We start from the raw sequence: 17521 nt of genomic DNA on the forward strand, positions 1-17521 counted from the left end.
TGGGTTTAGCTAATATTTATCCTCTTCCCTCAAAAAAAAAAAAGTGTCAATAATGTTAGTAGGATTTCATTTCTCTTCCTTCCCCCTAGTAAACCATGTTTCAAGTTGAGAATTTGTTTAGGATTTTAGTTCCGGGTTTTTGGCCTTTAATTTTGAATGCCAGTTTATCCAGGGATACAACTATATGTTCAAAATAATTTACACTCAGAAATTTGAAAAGGAGCCTATATGTGTCTGGGCTGCCACCACTTATTTCAGCTGTAACAAAACTCTCCAGTCTGTCTTGCTTAGGATCATTTAATCTTAACTTTTTTGTAAGATTATTTTCAGGATTAAAAGAGAGAGCATAGGTATATTCATGATCATCTTCATGGAAATACACATCTGAAGTCAGTGCCCAGTCCATTCATTTGTTTTGAACCAAATATCTTCATACTTAAATCCATGGGTGAAAATAATAGATTAATCATGGCTTGTATTTCTCTATTAAAGTAAAAATTTTAAATGTGTTGTCAATTTCAATATTCCCATATAAAAACAAATATGAATGTAAGCATCATTGAGTTTTAGGCAATGGAAATTAAAATTATATGGTCAGAAACCTATGCTACTAATAAATGATTGTTAAAAAAAAGGAAATTTGAAGTTCCATTGTCTTCCAGCCTACAGTTATTGCCAATGAAGAGCCTGTTACCAATACGTTTTGTGGGGAGGGTCCATAATGCATATATATATATATATATATATATAATTTTTAAACTTTACATATAGTAGAATTTGTTTATTGGTGTACTATTCTAATAATTCTTAGGCATGAAATCAAAAACCCTATCCACAAAAGAAAAAATTGATAAATAGGATTTTATCGGAATTAAAGGCTTTTGCTCTACAAAAGACACTGTTAAGACCACTCAGCTGATCTTAGGAGCTTTTAAACAGAGGTATAGAGGAGCAATGGCTGAAAGGAGATGGACTTGTGTAGGAGGAGAGGATTGATTTTGGTCTTGAAAGAATCGTTCTGGCTAACATTCATAGTGTGGTAGAAGCAGCTCAGATTGAGATCATGCAGATTTGGTTTTGAAATCTGGCCCTGGTTCACTGTAGCTCTATAACCTTGGCAAGTCTGGAACAACATGGAGTATGAATGAATAAAACATCTCTATGTCATTATTTCCTTATTTATAAAATAAGGATGATGCTATCTTTCCTGTCCACCTCTCTGGGCTCTCTTCTGAGGGTCAGATGAGACCTTGTATATGAAAGCACCTTGAAGAACATAACACTAATACAAGGTGAAATGTACAAAGTGAAAGGGACTATTATAGTATTTTCACCTGCTTGCCCCTCTATGCTGAGATGATCAAATAACACTGTGTGAGAAAAAGATTTAAGCATTATGATCTGCTACATATTTATTTAGCAAATAAATGAAAAGGAGTCATTTTATTGTTATACTTATGTTAGCAGTAGGCTCTTGAAGACTGAAGACTCTCGAGAGCCAAAGAAGGGGTGAGTTTTGGACACCATGATAAGTAGAAGGGGGTAGGGTGGCTATACGGATGGAAAAGTGAGGGGGTCAGAAAAAAAGGATTCACAATATTGTTTAGCTCAGAAAAGTTAACACCTACTTTGCATTCCTCTTTGTGGTCTCTGACCTGGTGGACCCCTTCACCTTGATGAATATGGAGTGGTTTAAAAATGCATCCACTTTAGTGTGTAGAGTAGAGGGAAGCTCAAGCTAACCCTGAAACTGGCTGATGGGAAAAGAAATCTCTCTGGAGTCTATATTCTTTAACCATGCAGTATTTATTGAAAAAGAAAAGAATGATGAGAGATGGGTTTGGGAAATAGGGAAGACAGAGGACAGAAAAGAATGTGTAACAGGGCATGGATAGGAGAGGAAGGATAAGATATTTGAGCATTCTGTCTGACACTCAGGCAGAGGCAGATGTGATTAGTTGTTGACTGGGGAAAAAACTAAATATAAATTGAGCCCCGTAGGGTGATGGAGGATTTTTGCTGCCTGAGTCAGAGCAGGAGGAAAGGGCACAGGCTTCTAGATCTTGTTGCAGAAAGACTCATTCCGACAGCATGTAATTTGCATCCTGGTTCCGTGGGAGAAGAGGTTCATAGATGGGCACATATTCTCACACCCCTGAACCATGAATTGGAGTTTTCCACCTGAAAGAAGCAGAGACAGACTACAGTGAGGAGGCTTCCTCCTCCAGCCTTAGTCTTCCTCGATGGTCCCCAGTGTCCCCATGCAGGCACGCCAAGACCTCCAACTTGTATATTCTTCTTCCCTCTTCCCCTTTCCCCCCATCAGTTGCCTGCTCCCTTTAGAAAGGGACCAGACAACCCACAAGGGAAGTCAGGCAGTGTGGTTCATGGAATGTAAGTAACCAAGATCCCTTATTTTGGGGATAAGGAGTGAGTGTAAGGGTGGAGACATGTGGGAATGTACTCAGACAGGTCTGGCAACCTGTGAACACAGACTGATAGAAAATTACTTATTAGTTTATTCATTTAGTCAATATTTACTAAATGCCTACCATGTTCTGGACATTGTGCTAAGTGCTAAGAATATATAGCCACAGTCCTGAGTTTACAGTCAATGTCTCAATGACTCAAGGGGCAATTCACATATTTCTTTAACAGGAAGAGACAGCCAGTCTATCTGCCTCCTTTTAAGACATTGTAGGCCTGCTAGAAGTGTTCTCTACCTCTCTATCAGTAGCTAGAATTCTACTCTTAATTCTTGAAAAGATAAGGTTCTCCTGAATCTCCAAGTTTCTGGGGAATCACAGTTTGATCCTCCTCAGGCCCCTGCTGCCCTAACTGCTCCCCATCAGTACTCGAGTTGGTTGATGTGTTCTCTGGCAAAGACTGCCTCATGAAGTCCCCACACACCTTCAAAGATCTTCTTTAACATGCACTGCTGGGAGTTCTGAGTGGAGCAGACTCCCTCTCCACGAAGGCATTTTCCTTGATCATTCATAAAAGAGCATGTGTGGCAATTTAAAACAGGGCCTGAAAATTTAAGATAAGCCTGGTGAAATTCCCTTATGGACCAGGTGTGTAGCCTTGAATAACACATCTAGGGAGGGATGATGGGCAACAAGTAGCTTGGATACAACACATTTCATTCCCTGGTTCTTGTTGGGGATCTGAGGGCTCCGTGTCTGTCTGATAAAGCATATTCTCTCTTCTACACCAAAGGCAATTCCTTCATTCTTACTGCTTCATTTATGATTTTCACTGCTGATGGATCCAAAATTTCTGTAACAGTAACTTTTACTCCAATTCATATCTCCATTGGCTTCCTAGACATTAATAATTAAATGCCCTTCTGCCATGTCTGACTCAATAGAAGCAAAGTAGAACTTATCACGTGACTTTTTGTACTCCCCATCATACTCTCACTTATCCACAAGGCACAAACACTTGGAGTAAAATCTGACTGATTAATAAGCTATGTTAGAATATTCTGATGTTGTAAACCCTGTAGAGAGTCTGCATCATTCTCCATTTTCAAATTGAGCTTATTGAAGGTCAACTTGTCACAAAGGCATTCTCTTTGAAATGCTTCCGTTTTGCCTCTTTTACTATCTCCATTGGCAATTCCCTAGTTAAGGAAGCATAAAGCAGTGGAAAGAATAGGGGCTTTGGAGTTAGACCTGAGTTTGAATCTAAGGTTTTCTCCTTTCTAGCCATGTGATGTTAGCCTCACTTCTCTCATCTGAAAATTTGGAGTACTTTGCACTACTTATGCAATGGGGTGATATATGAATTATTTATGTCTGGTAATAACTTGAGGCATCAAACTTTGGATCTTGTTTTCCTTCCTTGAACAATTCCTTTTTAGTAAGAGTTAAAGAACTGCAGTTGTCCTGGGAACTTATTTCTGTATCTAACAGACAAAAGTGTCTGCATGTTTTACTTTCCATGTTCAAACAAACAAAAAAACAAGGAGCCACCAGCTCCAGTGCTAGACATCTCTATACAGGGTTTGCAAAGTATTCTAATGTAGTTTGTTAAGAGGCAGATTTAGTATGAAGCTCATGAAGGTTAGTCTTCCATGAGTTCCTTCCAGGGGAGCTGTGGGCTTTTGTATACATAATTTCTCAAGTAGAGTAAAGTTGGAGGGACTGCTGGCATTTTGTATTTGTGTTATTTTTCTTAAGGAGGGGCCTCCAAATTGTTTAGCCATCAGGACCCCACAAAACCTGGATCCTGCTTCCTGGTATTATTGTAAAGAGAGTCTTTGGGAGAGCTGTTTGTGAACTATTCTTTCTCCTATGCTCTTTCCCTAAAATAGGGTTTTTTGAAGTGTTGCCTACTTCCCACCTGAAGTCAAGGACTAGCACCCATCCAAATGTGGTTCACCTGAAAATGTGCTGGAAGTTGGACTGTCTGAAGGCTGTTCACCCATTGGCTTTTCACCTGAGGTCTGTTCACCTGTAGCCTGTTCAGCTGAAGCCTGTTCACCTGAAGACTTTTCACTGGAAGGCTGTTCACCTGAAGGTTGTTCACCAGAAGCGTGCTCACTGGCAGCATGTTCACCTGAAGCATGTTCAACTGCAGCGTGTTCAACTGCATCATGCTCACCCGAAGCATGTTCATCCGAAGCACGTTCACCTGCAGCGTGCTCACCTGTAGCATGCTCACCTGCAGCGTGCTCACCCAAAGCGTGCTCACCCGAAGCGTGCTCACTTGAAGAGTGTTCAATCGAAGTGTGGTCGCCTGAAGCATGCTCACTTAAAGTGTTCCCGCTTGAAGAAGTCTCATATAAAGCCTCACCATCTGAAGGGTTTGCAAGTGAAAAGTACTCACCTGATAATTGTCGAACTGAAGCTTGGTGACCCATAGAGCCAGGAGGCTCATCAGGCTGACCTGATGCTCCTGGGATGGAGAAGTAACAGAAGAGAGATGGTGAAAATGAGAGAAAGAATGTCCAGGGTAAAGACTACTTTTGTATAGAGTAAGGCTAATGTTTTGGGATTCCCAGGTTTCCTGTGGGCCTAGATCAGGCACCTGAAGATATTGCAGATGTTGGAGGAAGTCAACTAAGTACCCAAGAGACCATGAAGGACAGAGATGTTAATGAAACACACAGAGACCACCTCTGGGATTGAAGGAAGGATTTTAAGATCCACAATATTAACAAATGCACGGTGGGGAGGCTGACTCACCCATGCACCAAAAGCACCTGAAGGGAGATTAATGTGCCTCCCTGACAAAGCTAGCATCAGGAATTCAATGTATCATCACTCATGTAATCAGAAGTCCACCACCAGCCTTCCCTCCAGTTCCTCTATGGGTGAAAGGCAAGAAGAATGGAGATTCAAGACAGAGAGAGAAAGCAAGTTATTTTCAATAGCTGAGTAATTCTAGTCAAAATTGAAGGTGGAAGATTTTAAACTTTGGACAAGATAAATTTTAAACAAGAGATTACAAATATCTAATGAACCCACAAAAATTATCATAAAGGATTAAGACACCTTTATTTGGCAAGTTCAAGTTCTTGCCCACACTCAATCCCCAATCCTTGCGGGTTGGGGACTCAAAGCAAAGTTGCTATCTATTATTAAGAAGAAAACATTCATTGCTTATGTATCTCTGAATTGAGATTCCTTGTGACATATCATTTACACCCACTTCATAGAGTTGTCATGAGTATTCAGTAAGAAATTGTGAAGTGCCTAGTCCATTGCCTAAGTGCTTAATTAATTTTAGTTTTCTCTCTTCCTCACCTTACACTGGGAATTACAAAACTCTTAGCTGCTCATTCTTGTCTGGTGAGTCTCTTCTACCTTTAATCCATCTCATCAATGACTGTCAAACAAATTTTCCTTAAGTATGACTTTCATTTTATTGACTGTAGCACTAAACAGACAATTTGATTATTACTCTGATTAGACTGAGTAACCTAGAGGAGGGCAAGTAGAGTATGATGACTGAGTTATTAATCCTCGCCAAAAGCTGAGAGGAATGACGAGATTTTTGTGGCTGAGGTAGCCTAAGGCCTCAAAGTACTCTGCTCTGTGAGAGTCATGCAATAGATATGTATACATGTTCTGGGTGACTTGCAGTCATTATAGTCAATGACTTTATGAAAGACTAGGATTAGAATATGTTGATAAAGGAAACATAAGATTTAGTAAGGCTTTTAGGTTTTTATTTTAAGAAGTTGTTACAGAAATATTATCTGCTTGACTGATTCTTCAACAGTTAACAGAAGTTTTAATAAAGAGATATTTCTGATATAGAAAGGGGGCTTGAAAAAGCACACTAATTTCTTAGTCATTCTTATAGTTTATGACTCACTGCTTCACCATGTGGCTGGCACATCTGGCAGCTATGTATCTACATTTCTGAGTCAACTTTTGAAAGTTTAAGAAGGCAAAAAACAAGATCTTTGAGAACCGACAATACAGAAAACACTTTGTCATTTAACCAACAGCTGAGAGCTCATGGCCTCTCTCTTTTCCTGTGAGAGGAGGGAGGGAACACCGCTCAGCATCAATCAGGATCCTGAGAGGGACAGAGACAACTGGATGGATAGAATATAGCCATGAAGGAGAGACTTGTAAGGTCTCTGGCACATAGCCCTGCTGTGTTCTGAGATGGCTTTCTAGGCACATCACATTCCCATCTCCTTATATCTTTCCTTGCCACATTAACTACAGAAAGATCACTTGCACTCATTGGGACAAACATTCATTGGACTTCCACAGCACACCTAGACCTATCTCCTCATCTCACAGAACATCAGGTAAAAATGTTGAGTGGCTGAAAGAAGTAGGAATGAGACTGTGCCAGACCAGTGGGTCCCTTTGACGGTAAAGCCATAACTAGGAGGAATTAACTGGTTCAGGTGCTCTCAGAGTTGAACTTGTTTAGCTATTCCTGATTCTGAGTCAGATTGATTTGGGTAACTAAGATATTGGTCTTCCTTCTTCAAGGCTGAAACACCTTAAAGAGGTCTCTTACATATCTACCCAAAGCCAAGGTAGAGGACTCACCTCTGGCAGATCTAAGCAGATAAAGACTGATTAGTAAGAGAAACTTCATCTGGATTTTGGGAAAGAGGGGCCCCTGGTGTGGGGCACCCAAGAGCCGTGAAGAAAAACTGTGAGCAGAAGCTCCCAATGCTGAGTCACAGCTTCTGGGACTTCTAGAACCTCAGAAACAACCCATGTTACCTCACAATGGGTTGTGCCCTGAGGTTCTTATGTAGGCTGTTAGGCAGGTTGGCCCTCTGACAACCCATGGCAAATTGTATCAGTGAAGTCTAATTTGCCATGAGTAAGGTGGCGTGTTGGGGCTCTCCGCCCTATCTTAGAAAAAACAATCTTATTACCAAAATAACATATACTCTTTGTAATAAATTTTAAAAGATATCTGCTCTCTTTTTACAGTGTTTTTGACAGTGAGGTGTGATTTGCTGGTTATTTTCTGTTTTGCTCTCTAAAAAAATCAGCCTTTTTTTGGCCCTGTACCCCAGAAGGCTGACCTCTATTGACTTGATCACGTAAGTGCTGGTTGGGTTTGGCTTCAGATTGGGTTTAGCCAATGGATGACTGGAGTGGGGAAATAGACACAGAGATAGAGCGAGAGAGATTAAAATTGAAGTATTTATTTTTCCTATTCCCTCCCTGCCACAGTTCTGACACTGGCTGGGTCTTTACATGACAAAGCTTCTGTTGGGTATCCTCTCTTCCATGGCTCCAGCTCTCAACCAAGCTATGGTAACATGTTTTCCTTCCCCTGCTCCCTTAGGCCTAGGGATGATGACGGTCTCTTACTATTGCTAAAACCTAGATGCCCCAATTTTCCTTCTTTTTGTTTCCTTAACCATGCCCACTTCTGTAAATGGTCTTTTCATAAAGGCCTATATCAATCATGGCTTTGGCAGGAAAGAGATTGCAAATTCAAATGGATAACTAAGGAGAATTTACGCGATATGGGCACAGAAAAGTGATCAACAAGGGATAGTTGAAAGCTGTGCCTTGAGCAGAAACTTCTAACATGGAGGTAACCAAGTTGAGAAGATGGATGTGGTGAGGTATCCACTTGGTATAAAGCTAGAACTTTTGGGGGATTGGGTGGCAGAGATCTTCTAGCCCTTATCTCCTACTTCTCCCCTGCCCACCTCTCTTGGACCACTTTGTTACATGTACCACTAAATGCTGGATCTAGAATAGATGTATATATCACTCATAATTATTTGTTTAATATTTGTCTCCCCCATTGGACTCTAAGCTTCTTGAAAGAAGGGTCCTTGTCTGTCTTGATCACTGTTGTATCCCCAGTACCTATAGCAGTTTGCCACAAAATTTGTTGTTCTTGGTGCTGTCCAGTCCATTCCAACTCCTAGCAATCCTGTGTACAGCAGAGAAGAACTCAGCCTGATCTTTTTCCACCATCCTCTCATCTTCCAGCGCTATAGCAGACAATGCTCCGCTGCTATTCACAGGGTTTTCATGGCTGGTTTTTCTGAAAGTGGGTGGCCAGGTCCTTCTTCCTAGTCTGTCTTAGTCTGGAAGCTCCACTGAAACCTGTCCACCGTGGATGACCCTGCTGGTATTTGAAATGCTGATGGCATAGCTTTCAGCATCACAGCAACACGCAGCTGCCACAGTATGACAACTAACAGACAGGTAGTGTGGTTTTCTGACCGGGAAATGAACCTGCGCCACAGCGGTGAGAGCACCAAATCTTAACTACTAGATCACCAGTGGCTTTGCCACATAATAGGTACTTAATAGATGTGTCCTGAATGAATGAATGAACAAATGAATTGTCTTTTCTGAGCCCTTTTTTTGCCTCATGGAGAAAAATCTATAGAGATTTCACTAGGGGTCAAAAATTGTAGAGGGAGGCCTACCCTACTTGGCTTGAGTTGGAGGACAAAACTAGGATTTCTAGGTTTGAGGCTAGGTTCCTCTGGAGTAGAGAAAGACATGAAAGAGCATGCTGTCAATAGTTCCTTTCTTTCATGTGGAGTGAGTTTGGGGAAATAGCTCTGGGATCACATTGAGTCAGACTTTTGTTTATAGAAGAAGTAGAAATTAGTGGAAAGGAAGTGGTGCTATTTCTACTCCCCACCAGTTGTTTAAAGTTTGGTGGCACTCCTCTTTGCAGTTATCAAAACTTTCTGGTATATCCCTGCCTCACCCCTCCTCAGGAGTCACGGTACTGAAAGACAGGAACTTAAAGCCTGAATGTTCTCTCCTTAGACCTAATTCTCCAACTTTTTCCTCCCTCTTTTCTTAAGGTTGGCTTTAAAGGACTGTATCACAATCCCACCCAAGCTGGCTTTCCTGGGGGTCTACTTTGGAAACCTTCTCCCTGTGTCCAGCAGTCTGACACTTCAAAGCCAAACCTGTGTGTATTTGAGCACACCAGATAAGAAAACACGTGGTGATGGAGAATTCACCACAGAACTGGAAGAGTTCTGGAGCTGAGACATCCAGAGATGTTTCAGTCCCTGTCTCCTTCCTCTGCCAATCTCTTCTAGATGAGCTGATGTTCCAGTTTCTAAAGTCCCTAAATGAATCAAAGAATCAGCCAGCTCAGCCCCTGTAATGTTTGTGGCCTGGTTCAAAAAGATGAGCAGAGCCAAACAGGGTCTTCTTCTAGGAATTTGCAGTTGGAACACAGAAAAATAGAAACAATTAGCTATGGAGCACTGAGTTAAGGTCATTTAGACTTGTGTGCTGAGACCACTATTTGGGGCCAAATGCAGGATGAGCAAGCTGAGAAGTCCAAGAGAGAGTAACAGAAAAGAACACAAAAGAGATGAGAGACACTGCCTCAGTCAGTTTATCTTAAGTAACAGGGAATTACATAGATGTACATGTAGGAATACACACCACCCAGCCTGGGCCTCATGGAGACCTGAAGATAATCCGTGACTTGAAAGGTGGTTCTGGAGATACAGCAGTTCTAGTAATAGTTACCTTATAGGCCTTAGTTTCTTCTACTCTTCCTGCCTATGTTCCTGCTGCTTTTGTTCTAAACTCACTTTTCTCTATTCTAATTTGTGACTTCTGCTTATTTATAACTCCTACTGATTCATAACTTTTGCTTACTTATAGTTTCTGAATGTTCATTACTTCTGCTTACTCATGACTTCCGTTTCCTCGCAGCTTATGCTTACCCCTGACCTCTCCTGACGCGTGACTTTGTCTACCTTTTGGCCCTAATATGCACTGTTGACTCTCCTCACATGCAGTTTTCAAGAGAGAATCTCAGTGGTTTAACCTCTCACTATCACCATTTTTGCACAAAATTCTAATGTCAGGTTACCTCATAGGGCTTTTATGCAATTCACGGTGGCCAGAGTGGAGAGTCTATGTGATCTATGTTAAGAAACCTATGTTAAGAAACCTACCATAGCTGTGGTAACCATTCTGAAGCTCCCCAAAAATTGGAGGGCAGTGCAGTAAAATTGTAAGGCATGCTGCTTCATCTGTGCCGTGTTACTGCTAATGAAAGGCATTGAGACCTTTTGAAATCTGCCCCCACATTTACTTCCTCAGTCTCATCTTTCTGCTCCTCCTTTTCCCTTCTTCCATCTTCATCCGAAGCTCCATCCCACGGCAGTTCCATATGCAACTTCTAATCATCCTCTGAATATGCGATGCTTTCTGCAATTTCATGGTTCCCCTCCCCACTTTTCCTGAAATTGTACTTCTCCATCTCATCTTCCTGAGGATAATTAATTCCTAACTCTTCACATACTCCCTGGGAAGTCTTATCCGTGTCAATTCACCCCCTACAAACTGAAGACTCCCCAAATCTACCAATCTGGCCCACAGATCCCTTTCTTCTTAGTTCAGACTCATATATCCAACTACCAGCTGGACGTTTCTTTCTTCTTCTTCTTCTTCTTTTTTTTTTGTGAGGAAGATCAGCCCTGAGCTAACATCCATGCCAATCCTCCTCTTTTTGCTGAGGAAGACTGGCCCTGGGCTCACATCCGTGCCAAGCTTCCTCCACTTTATACGGGACGCCGCCACAGCATGGCTTGACAAGCGGTGAGTCAGTGCGCGCCTGGGATCCAAACCTGTGAACCCCGGGCTGCCAAAGCAGACCGTGAGCACTTAACTGCTGCACCACCAGACTGGCCCCACCAGCTGGACATTTCTATCTAGATATCCCAGAACATCTCAAACTCAACACTTGTAATACTGAATTCACCATTTGCACCCCAACTCTGTTCCTGGGACCTTTAGCTCAGTGATTGACTTCTTCTTTGCCCTCACCTCACACATATCAGTTTTACCTCTAAGTAGTTCTTCAATTTATCAGGTCCTCTCTATTCCTGCTAACGTAACCCAAGTTCAGGCTCTTATCTTCTTTCCCCTGGACCACTGGAACACCTTCATCTTGCTCTCTGTTGTCCTTATCAGAAACTTCCTTTTTTCTGATGCCAAAACTGACTTCTAAAACTAAAATTCTGAGTGATAAAGTGCCTCTTAATCTTCTGCAGAAACTCCAAATAAAGATCTCCAAGGTCACAGGGCTTCTCCAGCTTCAGCTTCCATACCCCTACATCCCTGCGATAGCATAGCATGCAAACAGCTGGTTAGAAACATCTGCACAGTCCTTTTGAGACACTACATCTCCACTGTCAGACTCCACAAACCTGAAAAAGAGAGGCCTGTTGAAAGGTGGGAAATCTTCTGCTTGTCTGTCCATATAGATTTGCCCCTTCTGTGATAAAGCAAATCAGTCAGGGATAGGATGGGTGATATCACTGGGAATTGTGTGAGTAAAGGGATAGAGCAATTTCTACCTTTCACCTGACCAACTTTTCGTAACTGTGACTCAACTAGTGGTATGCTGAGAGCTCACTTGAACTGGTTTATGAGAGCTGATTGTTAAAGTTTCAGAGTTTTACAACCTGGTTGTTGAACACGGATATTATTAAAAATTAACATATAAACTGACAAATTGTATTTGAAACAAAGATAATAAATACTCAAAACCTCACCACTTATTAATTATTTTACTATGTTTTACTATTGTCTGCACTCTCAAGGTTACTTAGGTCTCTTGTATCTGTATGTTGGAAATACATATAATGGAGTGCACATCTCTTCTCCACTCTCTATTCAGTGATGTCAGGATGGTAGCTCGAAATTGCCATTTACGCCACAGAAATATACAAATGCTACAAATCAGCACTCTGCCTACCCTCTCTCACCCCACAAGCTGGTTGTTAAACATTTACCAGCATACCAATGGGCTAAACCCACGTACTTGTCACCTGGGAAAGTTGATGACCAACTTCTCACTGATGACCCACACTGAAAGTTTGCAAACTTATTCAGAATAGGAATTCCTATCTGATAGGACAACTGATAAGTACTTTTAAAACTAACAGCCAGGGATTCCACTGTGGTTGAAGCCAGATGAGGAATGATAATTTGCACTAATGGTTGGGACCAGTGTATCCAGTCTTTTGTACCTACTGGTTACTGATAAAGGTTATCTGTAACCTTCATATAAGGGCCTACACTCCTCTAAAGTCCTGGAGTTCTGCCACCTTCATGCCAAGCTTAGGTCTCACCCTGGAATGTTTCCTGAGATGCCCAGGACTCTGCCTTCACTGGGTGCATCTGCAGCCAATGCCTCCTTTCACTTCTGGAGACTCTGCCAGGGAACCAGGCTACCTTCTTGTAATTGAGGGCAGGGAGGAGAATTAGCAAACAGCACACAAACTAAATATCTCATTAAGTTATCACAGTGCACAAAGTTCTTATGTTTATGTCATATAACAGAGAAGAGGATTGTGGAGAAGTTTTATGGGCAACACAGTGTTGGCTCAGAGGATCCCAAGTTATTTGGTCCCCTGCACTCAGAAAAGATGGAAGATGCGAAGCAGGATTTCAGGGGCATCAGCAAGGAATCTTGGTTGGGGATGGGGGTGCTGGAGTTATTCCCAGGACTGCAGGCCACATGGCGGGGAGGATCTGGGGAGACGCTGTCTGCTGGGGTCAGAGCTAAATGACATGCTTATTCCTTAATGAATCTCTCTTGCAGTGTCTGGGCTGACCCCTGCATCAGCCTGGGAATAACTGAATTCCTGCCTTTACCGCTTCTTTCTCACCATGCACTGATAGCATCAGAGCAGGGTTGCTTAATCTTTAAAAAATGCATACTATTTTTTGGTAAACATATAAAATCTTAGGGTGTAAAACTATACCCTTTAACCTTGACGGTGGCTGAGCAGGGGGTTGACTGCTTTCTGATGCCTCCATGGGCCGAGATGATTTAGTCAAGCTTTGTGTAGACTGTACTAAGAAAGCAATTAAGTTTTATTTTCTTTTTTTCAAGGGTATTATATTAACTATATTAATATATTTATTAAAATGATACATGCTCTCCCACCCTAAGATTCTGATGTTATCTGCCCCCACCCCCAGCTCATGCACGATGCACAATATTGAGTCCCTCAGCACCCCACGGGCTAAAATGGCTCTTGTCTGTCTTTTCCACTGCAGGAAGGACTGCAGTGGAGGGAGTGAGGGGCAGTCCCTGGCCTCGGGCAGCTTGGACAACAAGGCCCTCCAGAAAGAGGATCAGGGAGAAGCTCCAAGAGTAGAGAGAAAAGAATCCCCGAGGGTTGGGCTAAGCAGCAGGGCCCACTCCCTCTCCCCCTCCAAAGCATTCTAGGCTTAGGACTAAATGGGAGTCCCAGAAGAACCATTTAGTACAAACCTTATTCTTAGTAGATTATAGAAAATTATTACTGCTGAGATATGTCCATTCTTGTTCATAATGTGGAGCTGGTGCTAGGGCCCTTCTGTGTCTAAAAGAGCCATCTCTGGCAGCAGGAAGCCCATCCTCTTGTCCTCAGACACTAATTGGAGGCTCTTGGGACTCACCATGACTTGGGTTTCCTTGGCAGAGTGACAGGGTCAATGGAGTCTGCAGATCTGGGTTTGAATCTGCCACTTATCCTCTTTGTCTCCTGCTACCAATTGCTTCCTTTTAATTTTCTCATCAATAAAATGGAGATATTAATAACTATCATATAGGCTGTTGTATGAAAAGCAAATGGAATCATATTGTTCCAGTATTTAGCACCATCTCTGGCATATAGCAAGCTCTCAATCGATGTCATATGTCGTTTTGGAATGGAGTAGGTGACACAACCTCCTTAGATTTCAGAGCTGGGCTGGGGAATAATTATACCCCTAAAGAGTAAACTTTCATTTCAGTGAGTTTCCTGTTCTTAAGCTGGGAGAGAAAGTTAATGCAGAAGGAGAGGGGATATGTTCATTCTTGAAGTCTGGTGTTTGGGAAAGGGTGGACCCAGGTTCTGGGGTGTGCCTCGGGCTGCATAAGCCAGATGCCAAAGCTACAAAGCTTTTTCTCCAGATCAGTGTTTTTAGATTACATTCATCAAGTGTATCAACAAGTAAAAAATCTCTATCTAGTCTGGAATGCAGTCTGCCTGGAAGATAAACCCAAATCTGCTATTTTGGGTTTAGTGCTTTATTTAGCAACAGTCTAGGCACGTATCCATTTCCATGAAATCAGAAGATTTCAAGAACTGGATTCACACCATATTCAGGAAAGTAGTCCCCTTATGTATGGAAGATCATGGCTAGGGTGCCCCACCTCTCCAGGTTCATCAGCTCACTGGAATCTCACAAATCCTCTGGCTGAGTAAGGCAGATGTGATTCTCCATTTAAAGCTAGGAAAAATGAGACCAAAAGAAGCCATGAAAGAACGTGTCTCCCTCGGTCAGGCCAGCAGAGGCGAGCAGAGCCTGCGAGGCCGGCAGGCACGCTGGGCTACTATCAGTCTCTCTGTCCACTCTGCCTCCTGTGGATGTGCAGCCCTTGCCTCAGCTCCCATTGGCTGCCCCTCCCAGCCTGGGTTATAAAGCCGGAGTCTCAAGGGCTCAGGGCCTGCAGCTCTGCCTTTGGCTATTTTCTGGTCCTGGGTCTGAGATGGGTACGCACGTCCTACTGCTGCTGCTAGGCCTCTCCATGATGTTGGGCTTCCTGCACGGTGAGCCCCTGTGGGACATCTGGCAGGACCCTGGGGACTGGGTCTAGGTGAGCAGACCCACATGGGGCTGTGGATTGATGGGCCGTGGGGAGTCGAGGAGCAAGGCACAAGGAACTAACTTTAACCTTAGAGGTGATCACAGCCTTCATCCTCACTCCACTCTTTTTCCTCCCTCTCTGCCTCCTCTCTCGGTTTGCTTCCTCCATTTTTGGCCCCACTCTGTTCCTCTTCCCTTTCTTCCTCCTCCCTCCCCCATTTTGCTTCAGCCTCCATCTTCCTCCCACCTCAGTTCTAGTCCCTGATACTCCCCAATTCCTCGAGCTTTCTTGCTGAGAGCCCTGAATTTGAGTTGAAAGGGAGCAAAGAAGGTTCTTTGCCTATGGGCTGCTACCGAAAGGACTGGGAGGAGTGATCACGGTCCATGAGTGGGGTCCGGCGGAGCTGCAGTGTAGCCCTTGACCTTCTTCCTCCAGCAGAACAGTCCATCCTTGGGAGTCCAGGGGGATCCTGTGTGTACTTGGGCACAGACCCAGTGACCCAAGGCACGCAGCCCTCCTCCCAGGTTTAAGCCCAGCATGAGAAATCACCTGCTTTCAGTGCAGTGGGAACTTGTCATTGTCCAGGCTGAGTCTGGGCTGGAGGGTGGGCTCCCTCTCCTGACCAGCGGGGAGGCTATGCCAGAAGAGCCTAATTATGCTGGTTTTTACTTTCCAGCTCTACAATGTTTCCAGTGTGATAGGGTCAATGCCAATGGGGTTTGTGAGAGTGGAGAAAGCTTCTGCCAGACTGAAGGCAGCCAGCAGTGCTTTCTGAGGAAGGTCTATGAAGGTAGGTGGGATCTGAGAAGTCTCCTGGGGTGACCTTTGCCTGATCTTGAGGGAGCTGGCTCGCTCAGGAGCCCAGGAGGCAGAAGCAGAGAGTGTGGGAGGGTTTTTTTTTTCCTTAAAACGTTGGGAAAGTGTCCTCTAGATCTGGTGCTGGATTGCCACTGGTGCTTGACTGGACCCATAGACCTATCAGGAAAGAAATGCTTGTTGAAGTGTCCCTGGGTCCTTGGGTAGTCCCCATACATACTCAGGGATGACAGGAATTGGACTATAACAATTCCACTGGAGCTTGTTTGTGGTAGCACTTTGGGGAACTGGAGGCCTTGGAGGATGGCCCACTAGGGGCCTATCTCAATCATCACAGGGTGGCTGATGTCCCTCCCTACCCGGCAGTCTGACTCCTCAGGACAATGTGCTGTTTCTCCTCATTTGTTGAATCACTCATTCTCTCAACAAATATTTATTGCTTACCTCTTATGTGGCAAGCACTTGAAGTTGGAGGCCACAAATTTCTTGTCTTTCTTCCTCTCCAGGTGACAGACTCCTGTATGGATACCAGGGCTGTGGGGACCTGTGCCTCTCCATGTCTTTTTTCAAACAAAATGCTCGAGTGGATTTTGTATGCTGCAGTGACACATCTTTCTGTAACAGGTTTTAGAGACTTGGCCCTTCCTTGCTCTGTTCAATTGTTTATTTAGCCCTTTTCTATACTCCTCTAGCCTCAAAGGACCAGTCCATTTTCCCCAGCACTGTCCAAACCCTGAAACCTGCTCCTACTCAGCTACAGGTGTTGGTGTTTCAACAGTTTAGCCCACCAGAGAGATGCTTTCTCCTTCCCTCTCTCTTCCTCAGATTCTGGTCTCCTTCCTCTTCTCTTTCCATACTTCCATCTCTCCCTCCCTTCTCCCATTATTGGCTGGCACATCACAGGCTCTCCTTCCCTCCTCCTTCTCTTCCTTCCTTTCTTCAACAAATATTTTCTGACGGCTAAGCCCTGTAATTAGATGCTGATTATATAACACCGAATAAGATACACCTGATCCCTGCCCTCAACGTGCCTTCAGTATAATGGCTCCCTTTCTGCCAGGCTGACCAGGGTCACGATGGCTCCAGTATCTTGCCTCCCTCTTATTCATAGAACTTAAGGCTGGAAGGGACTCCTTCACCACCCCCTCCATTTTACACACACATGTGCACATGCACACACACACGTGCACTCTTCCTCAGTCTTTCCCCTTTTCTGCTGTTTAGCTTTTTTCCTAATAAATCCTGTAATTTTTTATGTTCGTGTTGTCTGGAATTTTTTTATTTTTATGTTTTAATTATATGAGTAAAATACATATTCATTTTAGAAAAAGTTAAAATACTGGCAAAAGTAGACATCACTAGCAATCCCATCCTATCATGCAGAGACATACCTTATTTACATTTTCAGGTCTATCTTTCCAGGCTGTTAAAAGCAGAAGCAGGTCATGATGTGTATGTATGTGTGTATATAGATATAAATATATATACATTTACATATATTAAAAGATTATAACCCGCTTATTATGTAATGTATCATGTTTATCTTTCCAACTGTACTTCTCTGTTACCATCCCTTGTTGGTTGCGTTTTAGTGCATTATATGACCTACAAAATTTATTTAACAAGTTCT

General features: G+C 43.1%; 1 protein-coding gene across 1 annotated transcript; it reads right to left on the reverse strand.

Annotated features, from left to right (window-relative positions):
* Positions 1–2056: 2056 nt before the first annotated feature.
* Positions 2057–7074, reverse strand: LOC101396486 (sperm acrosomal protein FSA-ACR.1). Its single transcript, XM_087434062.1, has 4 exons — positions 7026–7074; positions 4387–4902; positions 2911–3030; positions 2057–2181 (listed from the first exon to the last, which is right to left on the reverse strand). The coding sequence occupies exons 1-4, from the start codon at positions 7072–7074 to the stop codon at positions 2057–2059; spliced, it is 810 nt and encodes a 269-aa protein (XP_087290188.1).
* Positions 7075–17521: the final 10447 nt, after the last annotated feature.

This window comes from Ceratotherium simum, chromosome 7, assembly GCF_057802395.1.
Source record: "Ceratotherium simum simum isolate JZ-2026a chromosome 7, ASM5780239v1, whole genome shotgun sequence".
Classification (NCBI taxonomy): Eukaryota; Metazoa; Chordata; class Mammalia; order Perissodactyla; family Rhinocerotidae; genus Ceratotherium; species Ceratotherium simum.

What these genes read in the sequence shown, in the direction of transcription:
- LOC101396486 (XM_087434062.1), bottom strand. Translation starts at nt 7,074, where the DNA reads ATGAAGTTTCTCTTACTAATCAGTCTTTATCTGCTTAGATCTGCCAGA. An exon ending in AACTTCCAGCACATTTTCAG is followed by an intron (nt 3,031 to 4,386) that starts GTGAACCACATT and finishes TTAAATTTTCAG; the next exon opens with GCCCTGTTTTAAATTGCCAC. An exon ending in GTTAAAGAAGATCTTTGAAG is followed by an intron (nt 2,182 to 2,910) that starts GTGTGTGGGGAC and finishes TGCTTCTTTCAG; the next exon opens with GTGGAAAACTCCAATTCATG.